This window comes from Carcharodon carcharias, chromosome 10, assembly GCF_017639515.1.
Source record: "Carcharodon carcharias isolate sCarCar2 chromosome 10, sCarCar2.pri, whole genome shotgun sequence".
In the NCBI taxonomy this organism is placed as follows: domain Eukaryota; kingdom Metazoa; phylum Chordata; class Chondrichthyes; order Lamniformes; family Lamnidae; genus Carcharodon; species Carcharodon carcharias.
In genome coordinates, this window is record NC_054476.1 from 17342353 (window position 1) to 17359298 (window position 16946).

Consider the following 16946-nt stretch of genomic DNA (forward strand, 5'->3'; position numbering starts at 1 on the left):
ATTAACCCTATATGTGCCAGACTCTTATACTACATACAAGTTGCCTAGAGGTCATGCCAAATTTAACAGTAGAATCTGATTTAAATATTTGGTCTCCATTTCCCTTCTGGCACACAGCCAGATTGAAAGACTGGCTGTCAGATGGGAAGACCTGCAGCACCAGACCACAGCTCAGGAACCAGAGAGAATAGATTGTGGGTAGGGTAAAGGCCATGAATAGATCCAGGCCTGCATAGATCATTGGGGTGAGCCCATGGAGAGGTTACAAGGTCGGGGGCATGGATTATTAAAGATTAAAGCGTTATATTGGTGAAAGAGGAGACCAGCAGTGAATCTTTACTAAGTTTTGGATTTATTCACAAAGTGAAACACTACAAATGTACAGCTCTTAACTCTACAACCCACCACCAGTGTGAATAACTATCTCTTTACATGTGCTTAAGTAACTATCTAATAAGTGCACCCCCACCCCAAAATGTATACACAAAATGTATAATTTATAAAATTAACAGGAACTATCACAGGCTGGAGAGATTGCGGTGGGGCCTGTGGATAGGCCGTAAACCAGAGAGATCGAAGTGGGGGCTGTGGATTGATCGTAAGCCAGAGAGGGGATCGAAGTGGGGGCTGTGGATTGATCGTAAGCCAGAGAGGAGATCGAAGTGGGGGCTGTGGATTGATCGTAAGCAGGAGCGATCAAGGGAATTCCGTGAACAGATGGTGGCACTGATGGAGAGGGCCCATGAATTAATTGCAAGTCAGATAGGTCAAGGTATTAGCATGGATAAGCTAGATAGTGGCATTAACAGCTTAAGTGAGTGGGCAAAAATTTGGCAGACAGAGTGCAGTATGGAAAATGTGAGGTTGCCCACTTTGGCAGGAAGAATAGAAAAGCAAAAATATTATTTAAATGATGAAAGATGGCAGAATGCTATGGTGCCGAGGGATCTGGGTGTTCTCATGTTTCTTCTTGTGTTCTCTGCCTGAAGGCAAGTCCAACCCAAAACCTCCACCACAGGTAGGGCAAGGAGGCAGGACCCAACTTCCTACCTCCCAGCCAGAACAGGGGATCAAAGGCCATTCTGTTGGCGACAGTCTGATCCACACTGGCCGTCCAGCCAACTGCTTCAAAGGTTCAGGGTCACAATGATTTTCACAGCCACTGGCAAAGAGTAAGCCTGTCAGTCCAGTAGATGGAAGACTCCGGCTGCATGATGAGATACCAGCCTGTCATACTGTGTCCAGTGAGGTGTCATCTCTGGAAACACTGCTCACCACAGATGTCCAGGAAAGGGTCAACACAACCTTTGGGTTGGGTTAGCTCTTCGACAAGCTGTGTTCCAACAGACCTGATGCTGCTCACTCTGTTTGCTGGCGAGTTTCTCCTCGTCCAACTATTCACAAGAATAAAGAAATAAAAAAGGCACCTATAAGAAGCTGACACTGAGTAGGGCAAATAAATCAAATGGACACAATCTACAAGTTCTGAACTGCCTTGACAATGCAATAATCAGAAAGGCACCGAGATCCTATCATCCAAACTAGTGCCAGTGACTGCCCTATAGATTTTATTCCTGTTGTGTCAGGCAGTTTCTGAAGCCAATCCCCAGAGGTTTTATGGAACACCATAGTTCATAACAGGAATGCAAATCTCTGTAAGTGATTTTTGGGAGGGTCAGGTTAAAAATTAAGCCCAAAGCATTTGACTGGCATGAAAGGAGGGTGGCAGAGAAAAGCAAAATGACCATGGGCAGAATTTTAAGGCCCCTTCTGGTGGCAGGATTTTCCGGTCCCGCCAAAGTCAATGCACTTTTGAACAGCTCGCTGCATTTTACGGCCGTAATCACCGTGGGCCCATAAAATTCCACCTCATACGCTGAGGCTTACGCTCTGGAACTATGAGTAGGCAGACAGAACATGTTTGAGAGGCTTAGAATACTAGTGTCCTAGGCCCAACCATCTTCAACTGCTTCATCAATGACCTTCCTTCCATCATAAGGTCAGGAGTGGTGATGTTCGCTCATGATTGCAGAGTGTTCAGCACCATTCACAACTCCTCTGATACTGAAGCAGTCCATGTCCAAATGCAGCAAGATCTGGACAATATCCAGACTTGGGCTGGCAAGTGGCAAGTAACGTTTGCACCACACAAGTGCCAGGCAATGGCCATCTCCAACAAGAGAGAATCTAACCACCACCCCTTCACATTCAATGTCATTATTATCATTGAATCCCCCACTATCAAAATCCTGGGGGTTACCATTGACCAGAAACTAAACTGGACTCGTCATATAAATACTATGGCTACAAGACCAGGTCAGAGGCTAAGAATCTTGTGGTGAATAACTCACCTCCTGACTTCCAAAGCCTGTTCACAATCTACAAAGTACAAGTCAGGAGTGTGATGAAATACTCTCCGCTTGCCTGGATGAGTACAGCTCCTATAACCTTCAAAAAGCTTGATACCATCCAGACCAAGCAGCCTGCTTGATTGGCTCTCCATCCACTCCCTCCACCGCCAATGAAGAGTTACAGCAGTGTGTACCATCTACAAGATGCGCTGCAGAAACTCACCATGGCTCCTTAGGCAGCACCTTTCAAACCCACGACCACTACCATCTAGAAGGACAGGGGCAGCAGATACATGGGCACACCACTGCCTGGAAGTTCCCCTTCAAGCCACTAACCATCCTGACTTGGAAATATACCGGGTCAATATCCTGGAACACCCTCCCTAATAGCACTCTGGGTGTACTTACAGGGACTGCAGCGGTTCTAGAAGGCAACTCACCACCACCTTCTCAAGGGCAAATTGGGAAGGATAATAAATGATGGCCCAGCCAGTGAAGCCCACATCCCGTGAATGAATTAAATAAAGGCTGCGAGCGTGACACTAAACATCGACTGGGATCCTTCATATGAAGTAGGACACAGAGAGTTTTGTTTCTCTTCCTCTGACAATTCGGGCTTTCATTGATCAAGGCCACAAGACAAATTCATTTAAAGGAAGACCCTGGATCCCACTCTTCTCTTCACAAATCCTATAACGTTTAGGAACAAAGGAATCTAGGAACAGCAGCAGACTATTCAGCCTCCCAAGCTTGCTTTATGATTAAGTTAGTTCATGGTTGATGTTACTCTTAACTCTATCTACCTGACTTGGTTCCATAATCCTTAATACTATTTGCTAATAAAAATTTTTACAGCATCTAGTTGCTTCTTAATAAATTCAAATGTCTTTGCCTCAACCATCTTCGTCAAGTGCTATTCACTGTTCGTAAAAGAAGACTCCCTGACAGAGGAACATAGGACTTAAGAGCACGAGTAAGTCATTCAGCCCCTCAAGCCTGCTCTGCCATTGATTAAGACCATCTCACCTACATTTGTCTTTCACAATCCTGAATCTGTATTCTCATCCTGTTGCCTTGCATATCTGTAAGTACCATTCAGGTTAACTTCCTGTATATCATTAAGTATCCAACATACTCTTTCTAGTACACAGGAGCCCTCATTTAAGTCAATACACATCTCGTTCCCCCTGGGGCCAGCCACGTCGCTCTGCTCCATGGTATCTTTAGAATATGAATGGCCCTTCAAGTTGCAGCAATCTGAACATTCCACTAAGTGCATTCTGATCAAAGCATCATACAGCTTTAGCATCAGCCTTGCGGGTTTGAACTCAACTGATTTATCATTGTAGCCCAGCTTCCTTTTTGCTTCAGTTTTCGGCCCCTTGTACTGTTTAGACATGGCATACAAGAAGTCAACCAACACCCCTTGGTCTCCTTGCCCTACATGATTCATAAAATCTGTTACTTGAGCCCAGTATGGATACCAGTGCACTAAGAAACACTTGAGCACCAAGCCCTTTCAAAACTCATTAGAAATAGAGAATACAATGGCAAGCGATGCGCTTGTGCTGAATTTAATGAAATGATATGGCCGCATTGCTCCAGTGGATTGCATTGAAATCCTTTCTTCAGATGAACTTTCCTTGCACCTATCTCCATAATTGTTCATGTTGTTGACCTTGTATTCAAATACAAATGGACAGGCATCTTTTGGTTTTGCAAATCACGATTCATTGAACTAAGAGGAATTTTCGAAACGCCATTCAAAATATGTTCAGAACATGTTCCTTGGGCCTTACTGACCTTATAGGCAAAGGCCAAACTGGGAGACCAGCTAGGGGCATACAGCTTCCACTGTGCACTTTCCCCTACACCCCAGGTTTGTACAAACAAAATGAAAAGACAATTTGAGCAGTACAACCAGCAAAGCTGTAGTAAGTGCAAGTGATCCCCAAACCCATGGAGCTAACAGAGAAAGAAGAAGTGTCTTCGATGGGGAACCCACCACAAAAACCTCCTACAACACTTCAAAATCAGGCTTATTCTCATGAGTAAAAAACAATTGTAGAGATGTGACTAATGATTATGACTAGATTTTGTGCAAACTTTTTACAAAGGCTGTTTTATTTTCAATAGGAGCTAATGACATTAGCATCCTAATATCTTCCAAAACTCTCATGACAAGCTGACAACTCTCAATATGCTGACGCTATCTGATATTGTTGGTGATATGCTGGTAAGTGAAAATGTACATATTTAAACTACTTGCTTGAAAAATGTAACTTTTGTATAAAATTATAGATAGAGCTTTTTATTAACACTTCTTGCAGCAACAAAAGTGACACAGTCCACATCTTTCCAAAGTACACAGCAACGGCATGACCACATTTCACAGCACTTTGAGGCACAAAGTAAGGGCAATACCTTCAGGTCAAGTAGGTTTCCCCCTTTAGTAATAGAACACATTCTCAACTTGTATACTGGGACAACAGACACCAAAACAGTCTCCATCCACTAGTACAGTATAGCCAACAAAGAGAAACAACCCCCTCCCCTACACCACCTGAAATGCACAGTATAGCAGCAAATGGTTGACACATCTTGAGAACTGCACCAATAATCAGTAGGACTGTGATCATCTGTGGAGCATAGTTTCAATCTAGAATGTGGCTTGTCTCAAGCTGAATCCAGCATAATTGTTACCTACAACCAAAAGCTATATCAAACTACATTAGTGGAGCACATTTAAGAATACAAGACAATGCAGGTTATTATGTGGATTTATTGCTTTGTACACAAATGCTGCAGTCCTTGGTGAATCCAATAAAGTGGAGGGGAAATGGTCTTAGCCAATAAGGACATTGAGTGCATGCCACCTTTGGTTATTGATGAGGATTGCCACTCCAATCTCCTTTTCCTGGCTTTTCATTCAAATGTTTTATGCAAATCCTACATCTGGGGTTAAGATAAATTTCTGTTCAAAATTTTTACGGTAAGTTAAAAATTTGCAAAGCATTGAATGCTTTGTAGTTCATAAATAATCTCTTTCTTTGGAGTGCTAATAGTATTCAAATGCAGATAACTCTTAAATATGTGACTTTTTTCATTATAAAAGCTAATTACTTATCTAGAATATCAATAATTCACATTAAATTATTAGTATATGTGCTTTATAGCAAATCTTGCTTGCATACTTCTTTTCATAGTAATGGCGAGACTTGTAAAGTACAAACTGTTTGGTTTAGTGGAAAATCGAAGGCATTCTTACTACACAGCCAAGATGGATGTAATGATGCATGCATTTTGGCTATCAAGTGAATAGTGTCTAACCAGGATGTAAATGTATTGATTCAGTGGGATTTTATAGGTAACATTATTAATTTAAGAAAAATGCATATTTTGGGAAGTGCACAGAGCGTCGTGATTTTAATTTCCTGATCACATATGGGAGAGATCTTCGTGTCCCAAGTTTCTGAATATCCATGCATTAAACTTTGGCTCAGATCCACTCGAACTCTTTAAAATTCACTTTAATATCTGAAACGCAACAGAACAATTCACAACCTAAACCTTCTTTAAGCAGTTAAGCTGGAATTTATCCTTTATTTGAATGAGGTTCCAGTAAACTGTCAGAAGCTTCTTCTCCCGAAAGATTAACCATTTGAACAGTTTGCTTCCTGATAAGCATCCTGGCAGTTTACTGGTCAACCAGCAAACCTCCCAAAAAAGCCCAATTAATCATTCTAAAATGGTAAAGCCTGGATTGAGATGATGCACACCACCATTTTGTACAGATTGCACTCAAATGCTGCTTTGTTAATTTGTACACTGTTAACAATTGTCATTCTTATGTGTGGACATTCACACCACAGATTTCTGTGCAAACAATCACAATGAATCTTGGACACAAACACTACAAAATATTGAATAGACTTTTTTTTTAATCTTCTCCCTGTTATGAATAGTCTCCTTCTTCATGTTCTTTAGAGTAGTAAGAATCTTTAACTTCCTCTTGTACAAACTCTTCCTTTTTCTCCCACCCATTTGGCCAGCTGCCATTGCTATAGGTGGTGGCCCCATAGGACTTTGTTGTGCCATAATTCTGAGTAATGTCCCCAGTTTCTTCTGCCAGTTCATCTTCATGTATAAAACCACATTTTTCGTCACTTGTTTGTTCAGGGTCTGCCCAAGGCTGTTTTTCACCAGATGCAAATAATCCATAAAATATGACTCCTGCGTAGTGCACCAGGGCTGCAATCAGAAAGACATACTGCCACTCGTTCTGACTCTGTGAACAAAAAGTACAGTGAAATCTATTTGCGCATCCAAAATTTGCCAGAATTGTGTAGGCTTGAGCTGTTACAAATATCTACTGCTGAAAATCTCAATTTCAAGTTAGGAAAGTCCACCCTTGAAATTGTTGTTTTCCCCAAATGTTACTTCCTACTTTCAAATAACTCATTCCTGGGGTGGAGGGGTTAACTTGTGAAGAAAGGTTGAACAGATTTGGCCCATATCCATTGGAGTTTAGAAGAATGAGAGGTGATCTTATTGAAACACCTAAAATCCTGGGGGGACTTGATAGGGTGGATAACAGGAGAATGTTTCCACTTGTGGGGGAGATTAGAACTAGGAAACACAATTTAAGAATAAGAGGTCTCCCTTTTAAGAGAGAGATGAGAATTTTTTTCTCTCAAAGGATTGTTAGCATGCAAAATTCTCTTCCCCAGGAAGCAAAGGAGGCTGGGTCATTGAATTTATTCAAGTCAGAGCTAGACAGATTTTTGATGGACAAGGGTGACAAAGGTTATGGGGGTGGGGCAGGGGCAAACCAGAAAGTGGAGTTAAGACTATAATCAGATCGTCCATGATCTTATGGATTTGCAGAGTGGGCTTGAAGGGCAAAATGACCTACTCCTGCTCCTAAGTCCTATGTTTCTATGTAACTTAGCAATCACAACTAAGAATAATAATTACCCCTGTGTTGTGAATCAGCCGTTCTTCTCCCTACTATACAAATGCATCACTTGTAAATTTTGATACTCAAAAGAACATTATGACAAACAAATTGTTATGAATGGGTTAGTCACTCAGCCTGCAATAATTTAGATAAGTGGGCAAAAAGCAAAACATTTTATAAATGTCAATGCTCAGTTTTAAAATGGTATGTGCTTACCAATCCTTCATGACAGTATTGTAATATACTGAAGCATCCCAGTTTATAATTGCTCTCTTGGTATTTCAGCTCCAATTTTCCATACTTTTCTCCCCTTTTACTCTCTTCTGTAACATGTGCAGATAACGTATTCTACAATTATAACTGGATTTTTGGCTTGGTCATACTGAATGTTCACAACTGTTGATGCTACCAGAGCAGATCTCCCCAACTTAAGATTTTTAGATAAAACTGAATGTAGATAATGGGACTTTTTACATCAGTGGTAGTATGGTGGATGCTTGCAAGAAAAGAATGCTAAAGACTGAGAGATATCATTCTGCAGACAAATATTGCAGCATTATTGAGTAATGCAGCGCCTTGGACAATTAACAAGGAATGTTGAGTAGTTTGATGTAAATCCCCAAACTGTCAAATGACTCAGTGAGGGAACTCTTGGTCAAAACTTGAGAAACAAGTTGCGTAAGTGGATGCAAAAGCCATGAAGTAAGAGACATCCTTGAGCCTTCTGCATGACTCCAGCAAGCTGAGCAACAGCGATTGTGGTAAAACGGATTGGAACTGTGCTGATATTCCTTTGGCTTATGATGTACAGAAGAAATGTGTAACAAGCTAAAGGTCGTACAAAAAAAGCAGAAAGCTGATGGCTCAAATCAGATGACCTTTCTGGAAAGGAGTCCTTAATATGTTAAGGTTTTATAAGAAAGTTATGTTCAGCAGTGTTGATTAATTATTTAACCTGGAGTGCCATTATTTGCAGTCTTTGATATCTTACTGCCTTCATCAAGAATGCTTCATATAATTCTCAAGAGTGGTTTGCCGCCTAAGGCTTTGTTCTGTTTAATTCACCCAGTGTGGCACACAGCCAGGTAAACAACAAGAAGCCCCCCTGGCTACAGTTGAAACAATAGGCCCACTACCTGAGGTAGTAACTTTGACTGTAGTTTGTGAGGCATATGAGAAAATGCCTGCATTGGCAACTGGTGGACAAAGACTCCATCTCACAGAATTATATTAGCAGCTCTTTCTGGGCAGAAAAGACTCAGTGCTTTGAAGCAATGTTCAATTCTATCCATTCTAATGCATAAACTCTTTAAATTCTGTGGCATTTTGTGGCAAAATTGAATCTCCTTGCCAAAAACTCTGCCATCACACACTCCAAAATTCAATATGGCATCTCCCCTTGCTCTAAACTTTGGCACTAGCCTCCACCCTATGTACATACTCACCTCAAAAATTGAGTCTGAGGCAAGACTGCCTCAGGTGCTATTAGATGCCTTGTGTCATGCCCCAGTATATTCTGAATTTCAAACTAATATTTATATTTTAAAACTAACCACAAATGGCTGTGTAAGGTGGCTGCCTGAGGGTCACCTGACATCTCAAGAGGGAACAAAAGGTCCAGACTGATGTTGAATCAATAGCCTTTCCTGAAACTAATCCAAAAGGATATTTTCGAATTAATGGGTCAGACAAAGACAAAGACCCAGGCTGTCTCAAACTCTCAAGGTGTCAAATGACAAAACAGGATGATAAGAATCAACATACACACCACCCTTTTGTTAAGAAAGGGACTTTGAAATTATGGAAATCACATGATGAGGGAACCATTTTGTTTTCTCCTTTGAAAAACTCGCAAGAATCTACTTGCAGACAGAGTTCCACCAAAAGCCATAGAATTAGTTGGAAGCCATCAAGCAGTCAAGGTACTTAACAGAAAACACCTTGAAAATGGAAGATTTCAATAGAGAGAAGGACTCCTCAGCCTGTTCCAGTTGAAGTCATCTGAGAACCAACCTCCTCGAAGTTCAACTACAAGAAACCTCACAGCCCGCTGATAAATCCTGTGCTTTACAAGACCTTCACTTCAACTAAAGCATCAAGTTCATCTAAGAAACTATAGGCCTGCCATGAAAGAGACTGAGATAATTATAAGCTGTAACAGTGCATTAACTTTGTCTGTATCTAATCTTTGTGTGTGAAAGTATGTGTGAGATGTGTGAGTGAAATGTTATGTTAAGTTTTGGGTAAGGGTGTAACAATAAATAACCTTCTTTATTTTTGAGCTCACAAAATGCTTGCTGCTGGGATTATTCAATTGGGAGACTCACTCTGAGGGTAAGAAACCGCTCACCTCTTATATACATACATACTGATCATGGGAAGTGAAACAAAACATGTAATTTAAAGTAGAATCATTATTGAAAAAAATTACCATCAGCTTTAGCGATAGTCAGAACTGTCTGAAAAAAGTTATGTAATGTAATTGCATGGGAAAGGGAAATTGGGGAAGGGGGTAAAGATTTGCATAATATAATTGATGAATTACTAGAGTAGAAAATACTAAAATATCCTATACTAAAGATGAGCTGAAATTCCATGTATTAATTGTGGAAGGTAAGTTGAAAATCTACTCCAGAGTGCTCCAGAGCTGTTGATAAAACAGGTGTTGTACCTTGTTTTTTGTCATTGCTCCTACGATCAGTGGACACACCATTCCAGACAGTGTTCCCACACCATTAGAAATTCCCATGAGAATACTGGCATATCTTGGTGCTATATCCAGATGGTTAACATTGAAACCTAAATAAAAAGTAAAGAATGAGCAATGAAATGCCTTTGTTGGATCTGGGGATTCAGACAACGGACTACAACCGGAGTTCATTTCTTAAGAAAAATGGGAATTTAAATGAGTCGTTGAACAAATAATCAAATCTAACATGCGCAGATGTAAAACATCTTAATAAACAGCCGCAAATGTGTCTCAACAGATAATGCTTTTGCAAAATGCCCTAAAGAATATTTACAATTGACATAAAAACTATATACAGGAATTACTTTTTAAAATCTGTACTACATTCTAACAACCTGTTGCATTCAAATCTATCAAATGTTAATGGAATTAAATTGTCTCCTCTTTGCCAGCTGTCCTGTGAGATGAGCTTGGACAGAGACAAGTCATCTCCGATAACTTGACAGTGGCAGTGGCGCTGTGAGAAGCTGTACAGTTGACTAGTGTGGAAAATGGAACAACTGTCATGACGCAGTCCGGTTTGCTCTTCTGACTCAGGCATGTTGCTGAGACAGAGCAAAAGTTCCTTTATTCTGAATCTCATCTCTGTTAACCCTGGAAATATTTAACATTGACAATGGGTATCCAAACCAGAAAGATGTCCATTCTCCAACACAGAGATCATCTCACATTGATGTTTGCTAGTATTTGTTTAAGAGCGATATTTCATTTGCACCTTATAGCTTGCAATAAATACATTTTGTTTATCACGTTTGGCTCAGTTTCATCATGAAAACTCATTAATCATGAATGAGCATCAATGTCACACACAGGCTACAATAATAAGCGTTAAAAAAATTTCCCTGTCAATGTGACATAATAGTTTAATCATCCACTTATAAGGCTAGCCCAATACAAAGTGTCATTGAGTCAGTAATACTCTCCTCATACAATTAAGATACTGTTCTGCAGCATCATTAAGCATTTTGAAAAGGGACGCTGAACTATCTGTAGATATCTAAATGATACAATGTATTCGGAAAATGCAGAATAAACTGTAAAGGATTGAAATAGAATTAACAAAATCAAAATACTGCAGATGCTAGCAATCTGAAATATAATTAGCATCGTTAAAGATAGAAAAAGTCTGGTTAACTATTGATTAAAAAAATATTATTGCACTTTATCGAACTTTTTATAATATTGGCTTACCTGATATAGCAAAACCACTGAAACCAACAGCCATGACAAGGAATGAAATTGCAACCCCTTTGGTGTGTGAGTAGCCTACTACAAGAAGAAATGTCGCTTCCATACCAAAGCCTACAGGAAAATAAAATACATGTAGTTACATTCCAGGACAGAACTGTTAATAATTCTGGGGCTATGATATTTATGATTAATATGTTGCACCAAATGGCTTAACCCCTGACACCACAATGCCGCTCCACTGTTTATACAACAACATGCATTTATGTAGCTTCAGCCAAAGAATGATAGAATAATCATCACTTGTCCAGAGGGGTACAGCCACAACAGCACACAAGAAAATCAACTCTGTGCAGGACAAAGCAGTTCACTTGATCGGAGCCCTTACTCATGAATTCAATATCAATCCCTTCCACAAATGCCACATTGTGTCTACAATATGTATAATCTACAGGATGCACTGTAGCACCTCATCAAATTTACTTCAATCACAGGGCCCAGCCTCATGACCTCTACCAAAAAGAAGGAAGGCGATAATGAGATGGGAGCACCTTCATCTGCAAGTTACCAACCAATTCATACACATCCAGATTTGGACCATTTTTCTTTCATCAGACCAGGGTCTCAAATCTGGAAACCCCCACCAGACACCATTGTGTGAGTAGAGTCATCACTAGACCTTTAGCAATTCAAGAAGGCTGCCTACCACCTTCTCAGAGCAACTAATGACAGGCAATAAATGTGGCCTTCCCAGTTTCCCACATCCTGAGATGAGGGGCAGGGTTTTGAAATTTGGGTCCCGGCACTGACATCGGGGTCAAATGCAGGTCACAATCCCGTACCATGTTGAGAACTGCTACTTGGCATGGATCTTGCCTGGGTTGGCCAGCTAGTGGCCAGAGGGCAAGCTCGTCAACCAATTAAGCATGATAAGTGTTGAAACAGGAAAGCCAATAGGAGGCCTTCCAACATGGAAGAAGCTGCAGCCTTCCATTACAGACATGGAAGGGAGAAAGGGTCCCTCCACCTTGAGTTACCTCTAGGCAACTTTAAAAAAAATTGAAAAAAATGGTTTCAGCTGCTGGACCACCATTGTGGACAGCCAGTGGTCACAGATGTAGCCAGGTAGGTTGGGAGGCTTGGGGATGGGGGGAGCCTCAATGTCTTCCTGGAGCATTGATCGGCTAGTCTGCCACCAGAAGGCCACATCCAGGCAACAGCAGATACTACAGGGCCTGCAGGGTGACTGGAAAATTCAAGTCATCTGTGATCATTGGCATTAATTGACCTTTCAATTAACAAGCTATTCACTGCTGGCCATTCTGTCTCTGATATGGACACCAAGAAAATGGTTTGGGGGTGGGATGAAGCCAGTAAACCAGCACGCCAGGCAGCGGCGTCAAATTATGCTCCTGACCACATCCTTCTTGCCCCCCCAATCTGGCAAAATTCCGGTCCCAAATAAAAGATATATACATATTAATGAGTTACTTGAAAAGGAAACAAACTTTCACTCATCCAGCACATTTTCATGTCCTTAGAATATCTCAAATCATTTTACAATTAATAAATTACTACTTAAACTGCTGTTTCTGTTGTTATGTATCACAAATGGCAGCCAATTATTTTTGACAAAATCCCAAAAACAGCTAATGCAATAATATAATAATCATAACCATAAATCATAATGTAAATGGATATAGTTAGGAACAAAGGAGCTGAATTACTAATTTGTGTTTTTGTTCAATATTTTTTGTAATACATATTACTGTTAATTTACAATATTTCTTAGTATCATTACTATGGCATGAAATAATTACTGAGGGTATTTATATTTTGTGCACTGTGATAACTATAAAATACATTATTACTTTATTTCAGAAGTGGCATAATAAAATAACTTTAAATCTCAGAAGCAAAATTATAACAGTGTATGTTATAAAGCAATTCAAATAATCTCCAAGAAAATTTCTGAGATTAAAAAAAATTGATTGCGATTAAATGTTAAATAGCCAAACCAAAGGTATTACAGAAACTGTTGAGTTGGGATGAGGTGAAAGAGGTTTAAATATCTCATCATTTCCTTTGTGCTTCACCAGGCTCATATCAATTATTCGAAAAGTTAAACAATTCTTATTATAATTATCCAATTGTATCATGGGATAAATACACCTGAAGATCACCACATTATTAATAATGGTCCAGATTTGTGGTCAGTGGCAAAGAAACAGTATTCATCATCCAAACAATAGGGCAGCAATAGTGAAGGATTTCAATTAGCCAATATTAACTGGGTAAAAGTTATAAAGGGCACAGAATTTTTAAAATGCATTCAGTAGAATGCTTTTTTGTCAGTATGCAGGAAACCCAGCAACAAAATGAAGCTGGGCAGGCAGGACCAACATCAACGGGAGAGCATTTTGGCGGTAGTGATCATAATTCAGCTAGATTTGCATAATTATGGAAAAGGACAAGAACAGGCAAGAACTAATAGTCCTTAACGGGGGAAAGGCTAATTTTGCTAAGCTGAGATTTGATTTGACAAATGTGGATTGGAAACAGTTACTTGAAAGTACATCAGAGTCAGAGTAATGCGAGTCATTCAACAAGGAGATAGGCAGTGTTCAGCACAATTATGTTCCCAAAAGGGATGAGGGCAGGACTCCCAAACCTAGACCCTCCTGGGTGTCAAGGAGCATATAAAGTAAGATATGACAATAAAGGGAAGCTCATCTCAGGTACTAAGAACTCAATACTGGAGAAAGTGCTGGGACGTTATTAAAGAGAAAAATAGGAAAACAAGGAAAAGGCATGAGTAAAATATTGGCAAGTTAACAAAGCTTTTAAAATTGTGTAAAGTTTGGCTCCATTTCTATCCTTCACATTCTGGCTTTTGGAGTACAGCACAGGAAAAAGTGACATGTTGAGCCCAAAATTGATTCGGTGGCAAGAAGTCAAAGGTAATGGTCAACTGATGTTTTTTATGACTGGAAGCCTATTTCCAGTGGCGTTCCACAGGACTTAGTATTGGATCCCTTGCTTTCCCTGGTATATATCAATTATTTAGCTTAAAAATAGGTAGCCTGATTAAGGAGTTTTCAGATAACACAAAATTGACCATGTATTCGATAATGAGGAAAAAAGCTATAGATTTCTAACCTATGGACTGATCAAGTTGGGTAGAAAAGTGGCAAACGGAATTCGATCTAAAGAAGTGTGAGATAATGCATTTGGGGAGGGCAAATAACTCAAGGAAACACACAATAAATGATAGGTTACTGAGAAAAGCAGAAGAACCTTGGAGTACATGTCCAAAGACACCTGGGCCAAGATATTGAGGTCAGCAAGCGGGGGGGCAGGGCCCACTCGCCGACGCATAAAATGATGCGGGATGACGTCAGGCGCAACTCCTGATGTCACCCGCGTCATGTCAATTTTCAGGTCGGTGGCGGTGCAGCCAAATCAGCTGTGTGCTCGCCGACCTGTCAATGGCTAATTGAGGCCACTTAAAAAGTAACTGAGCTAGTTAATGGACCTGCCCGTCCAACCTTAAGGCTGGCGGGCAGGCTGGGAGCCCTGGCGGGCTCCAGAAAAAGCATGAAGCCTCATCCACGGGCGGGGTGAGGTTTCATGTAGGTTTTTAAAAATGCAATAAAAGTTTGAACGAAAGTGATGGACATGGCCCAAATCATGTCACAGTGTCACATGAGGGGACATGTCAGGGAAATTTTAATATTGTGCATTGACCATTTTTTAATTTGGCACTGATCTCCCCGAGGCAGCACTTAGCTGGATCCCTTGCTTTCCCTGATTCCCGACTGCAGGAATGCCCCCCACCCGCACAGGGAGTGCATCGCGCTTCCTGGCGGACATCACGAAGGGCGGGCCTTAATTGGCCCACCCACGAAAAATGGCGGCGCGCCCCCAATTGGGGGCGCCAATTTGGGGCGCAGGTCGGAGGCCCATTCCTGCACTACCCCCCACACAATGGGGGGAAAATTCTTCCCCTGAAAGTAACAGGGCAGGCAGACAAGATGGTTAGAAGGGATACAGGATACTTTTTTTTATTAGCAGAGACATAGAATATAATTGCAAGAAGGTTTTGCCAGAACGTTATAAAAACTAGATAGGCCACAGCTAAAATACTGTATTTAGCTCTGGTCATCGCACTACAGGAAAAAAATGATTGTATTAGAGATGGTACAGAAGAGGTTTACAAGGATGTTGCCTGGGCTGGAGAATTTTAATTATGATAAAAGATTGATAGGCTGGGACTGTTTACTTTGAAACAGAGGAGACTGATGGGAAATTTATTAGAGATTTATGAAATTCTGAGGGGCCCAGGCAGAGTGGATAGGAAATAAATATTTCCCTCTGCTGAGAGGCCAATAGCCAGGGGCACAGATTTAAAATAATTGCTAGAATGGTTAAAGGAGAGTTGAAAATGGTAAGCATCTGAAATGCGTTGTTGGAAAGGATGGGAGAAACAGAAACCCTCATTGCATTTAACAAGTACTTGGATATGCTCTTGAAATGCAGTAACCTAAAAGGGTATGAAACAAGAGATGGAAAGTGGCTCTTGTCCTTTGGCCAGCACAGACATGATGGGCCAAATGGGCTCTTCCTGTACCATGGGTTTCTATGGCCAGGATTTTACAGCTCCACTGCAGTATGTCTCCCCCCCAGTGGATGCGGCGAGCTGTTTAAATCTCCATTCAGTTCGGCAGGACCATAATATCCCACTGGGCGGGAGGGGCCATAAAATCCTGGCCAATGGCTCAGCTCGCTCGCAGATAACTACAAAGTTTCTGTGAGCTTTAGGGTGGAGATTTGCTTTAACCCGGTGTCTGATCCAGCACACACCCTCTATTGTGTAACTGTGGCACATGTGAGCAATGCAAGTGGCAGTAAGGCTCCCAAATCAATCACATTGAAGAATTCTTAATGATTCAGGCAGGGCAGAATTTTCCCAGCCCTGTAGAGAAGGTGGAGGTGGCCAAGAAATTTAGGCAAAAAAGCATGGCTCCCTAATGTGTTTTCCCTACTCACGATTTTTCAAAAGGTAGCTTCAGGAAGATGGTGACTACCCATGTGACAGCAGCGGGAGTGGAGGCAATAATCGAGTCAATTAATGAAAATGTTCTGAAAGGAATTGAATTTTTTCATTGGGATGCAGGGCCCCCACTTAGTCTCCAGCTCACCTATTCATAGGAGGCAAGAGAGCAGTGGGAGGTTGGAGCATTATGAAATGCATATACAATGTTCAAGGGCTTGAAAATCTCTGCATTTCTCCTGCTGATAGATCTAGCGGATAGTGCCGAGTGTAAAGGATTGGCTGCCAGACCTTTTGTACCTCCATTTTGTGCTGCCCTCTCTTGGTCCATGCAACCCAGCAACATGCAGCCTTCTCAGTGGGGCTACTGCCTGCCCTTCACTGTGGGTGACTTGATTGGCCCTCCCGAGTCCCTGGGCCATCCACCATCCCTAGTTGTTTGGCAAACAGAGAGGCCGCCTGCCAATTAGCTGCCTTCCATGAAATTAAGCCAAAGGATGCACCGTGGCAATTAGAAGGATCAGAACCCAAAGGTGGTCCCGCCGTCAGAATATTTTCAAAAGTTTGAATTTTCACTCTGCAGAGTCTAAACTAGGAAATGCACAGCAGAAAATAAACTAGATTTAAGCAATTAAAAGAAAGCAA

The 16946-nt window shown here is 41.0% G+C and overlaps 1 protein-coding gene across 1 annotated transcript in view; it reads right to left on the minus strand.

Annotated features, from left to right (window-relative positions):
- Window positions 1-5985: 5985 nt before the first annotated feature.
- The window catches only part of slc17a6a (solute carrier family 17 member 6a), a 61603-nt gene continuing 50642 nt past the window's right edge, over window positions 5986-16946 (minus strand). The window contains exons 10-12 of the mRNA XM_041197817.1: window positions 11252-11362; window positions 9983-10110; window positions 5986-6639 (exon numbers count right to left, since the gene is read on the minus strand). Coding sequence (XP_041053751.1) covers window positions 6307-6639; window positions 9983-10110; window positions 11252-11362 — 572 coding nt within the window. The 3' untranslated portion in view covers window positions 5986-6306. The remainder of the gene's footprint in view (window positions 6640-9982; window positions 10111-11251; window positions 11363-16946) is intronic.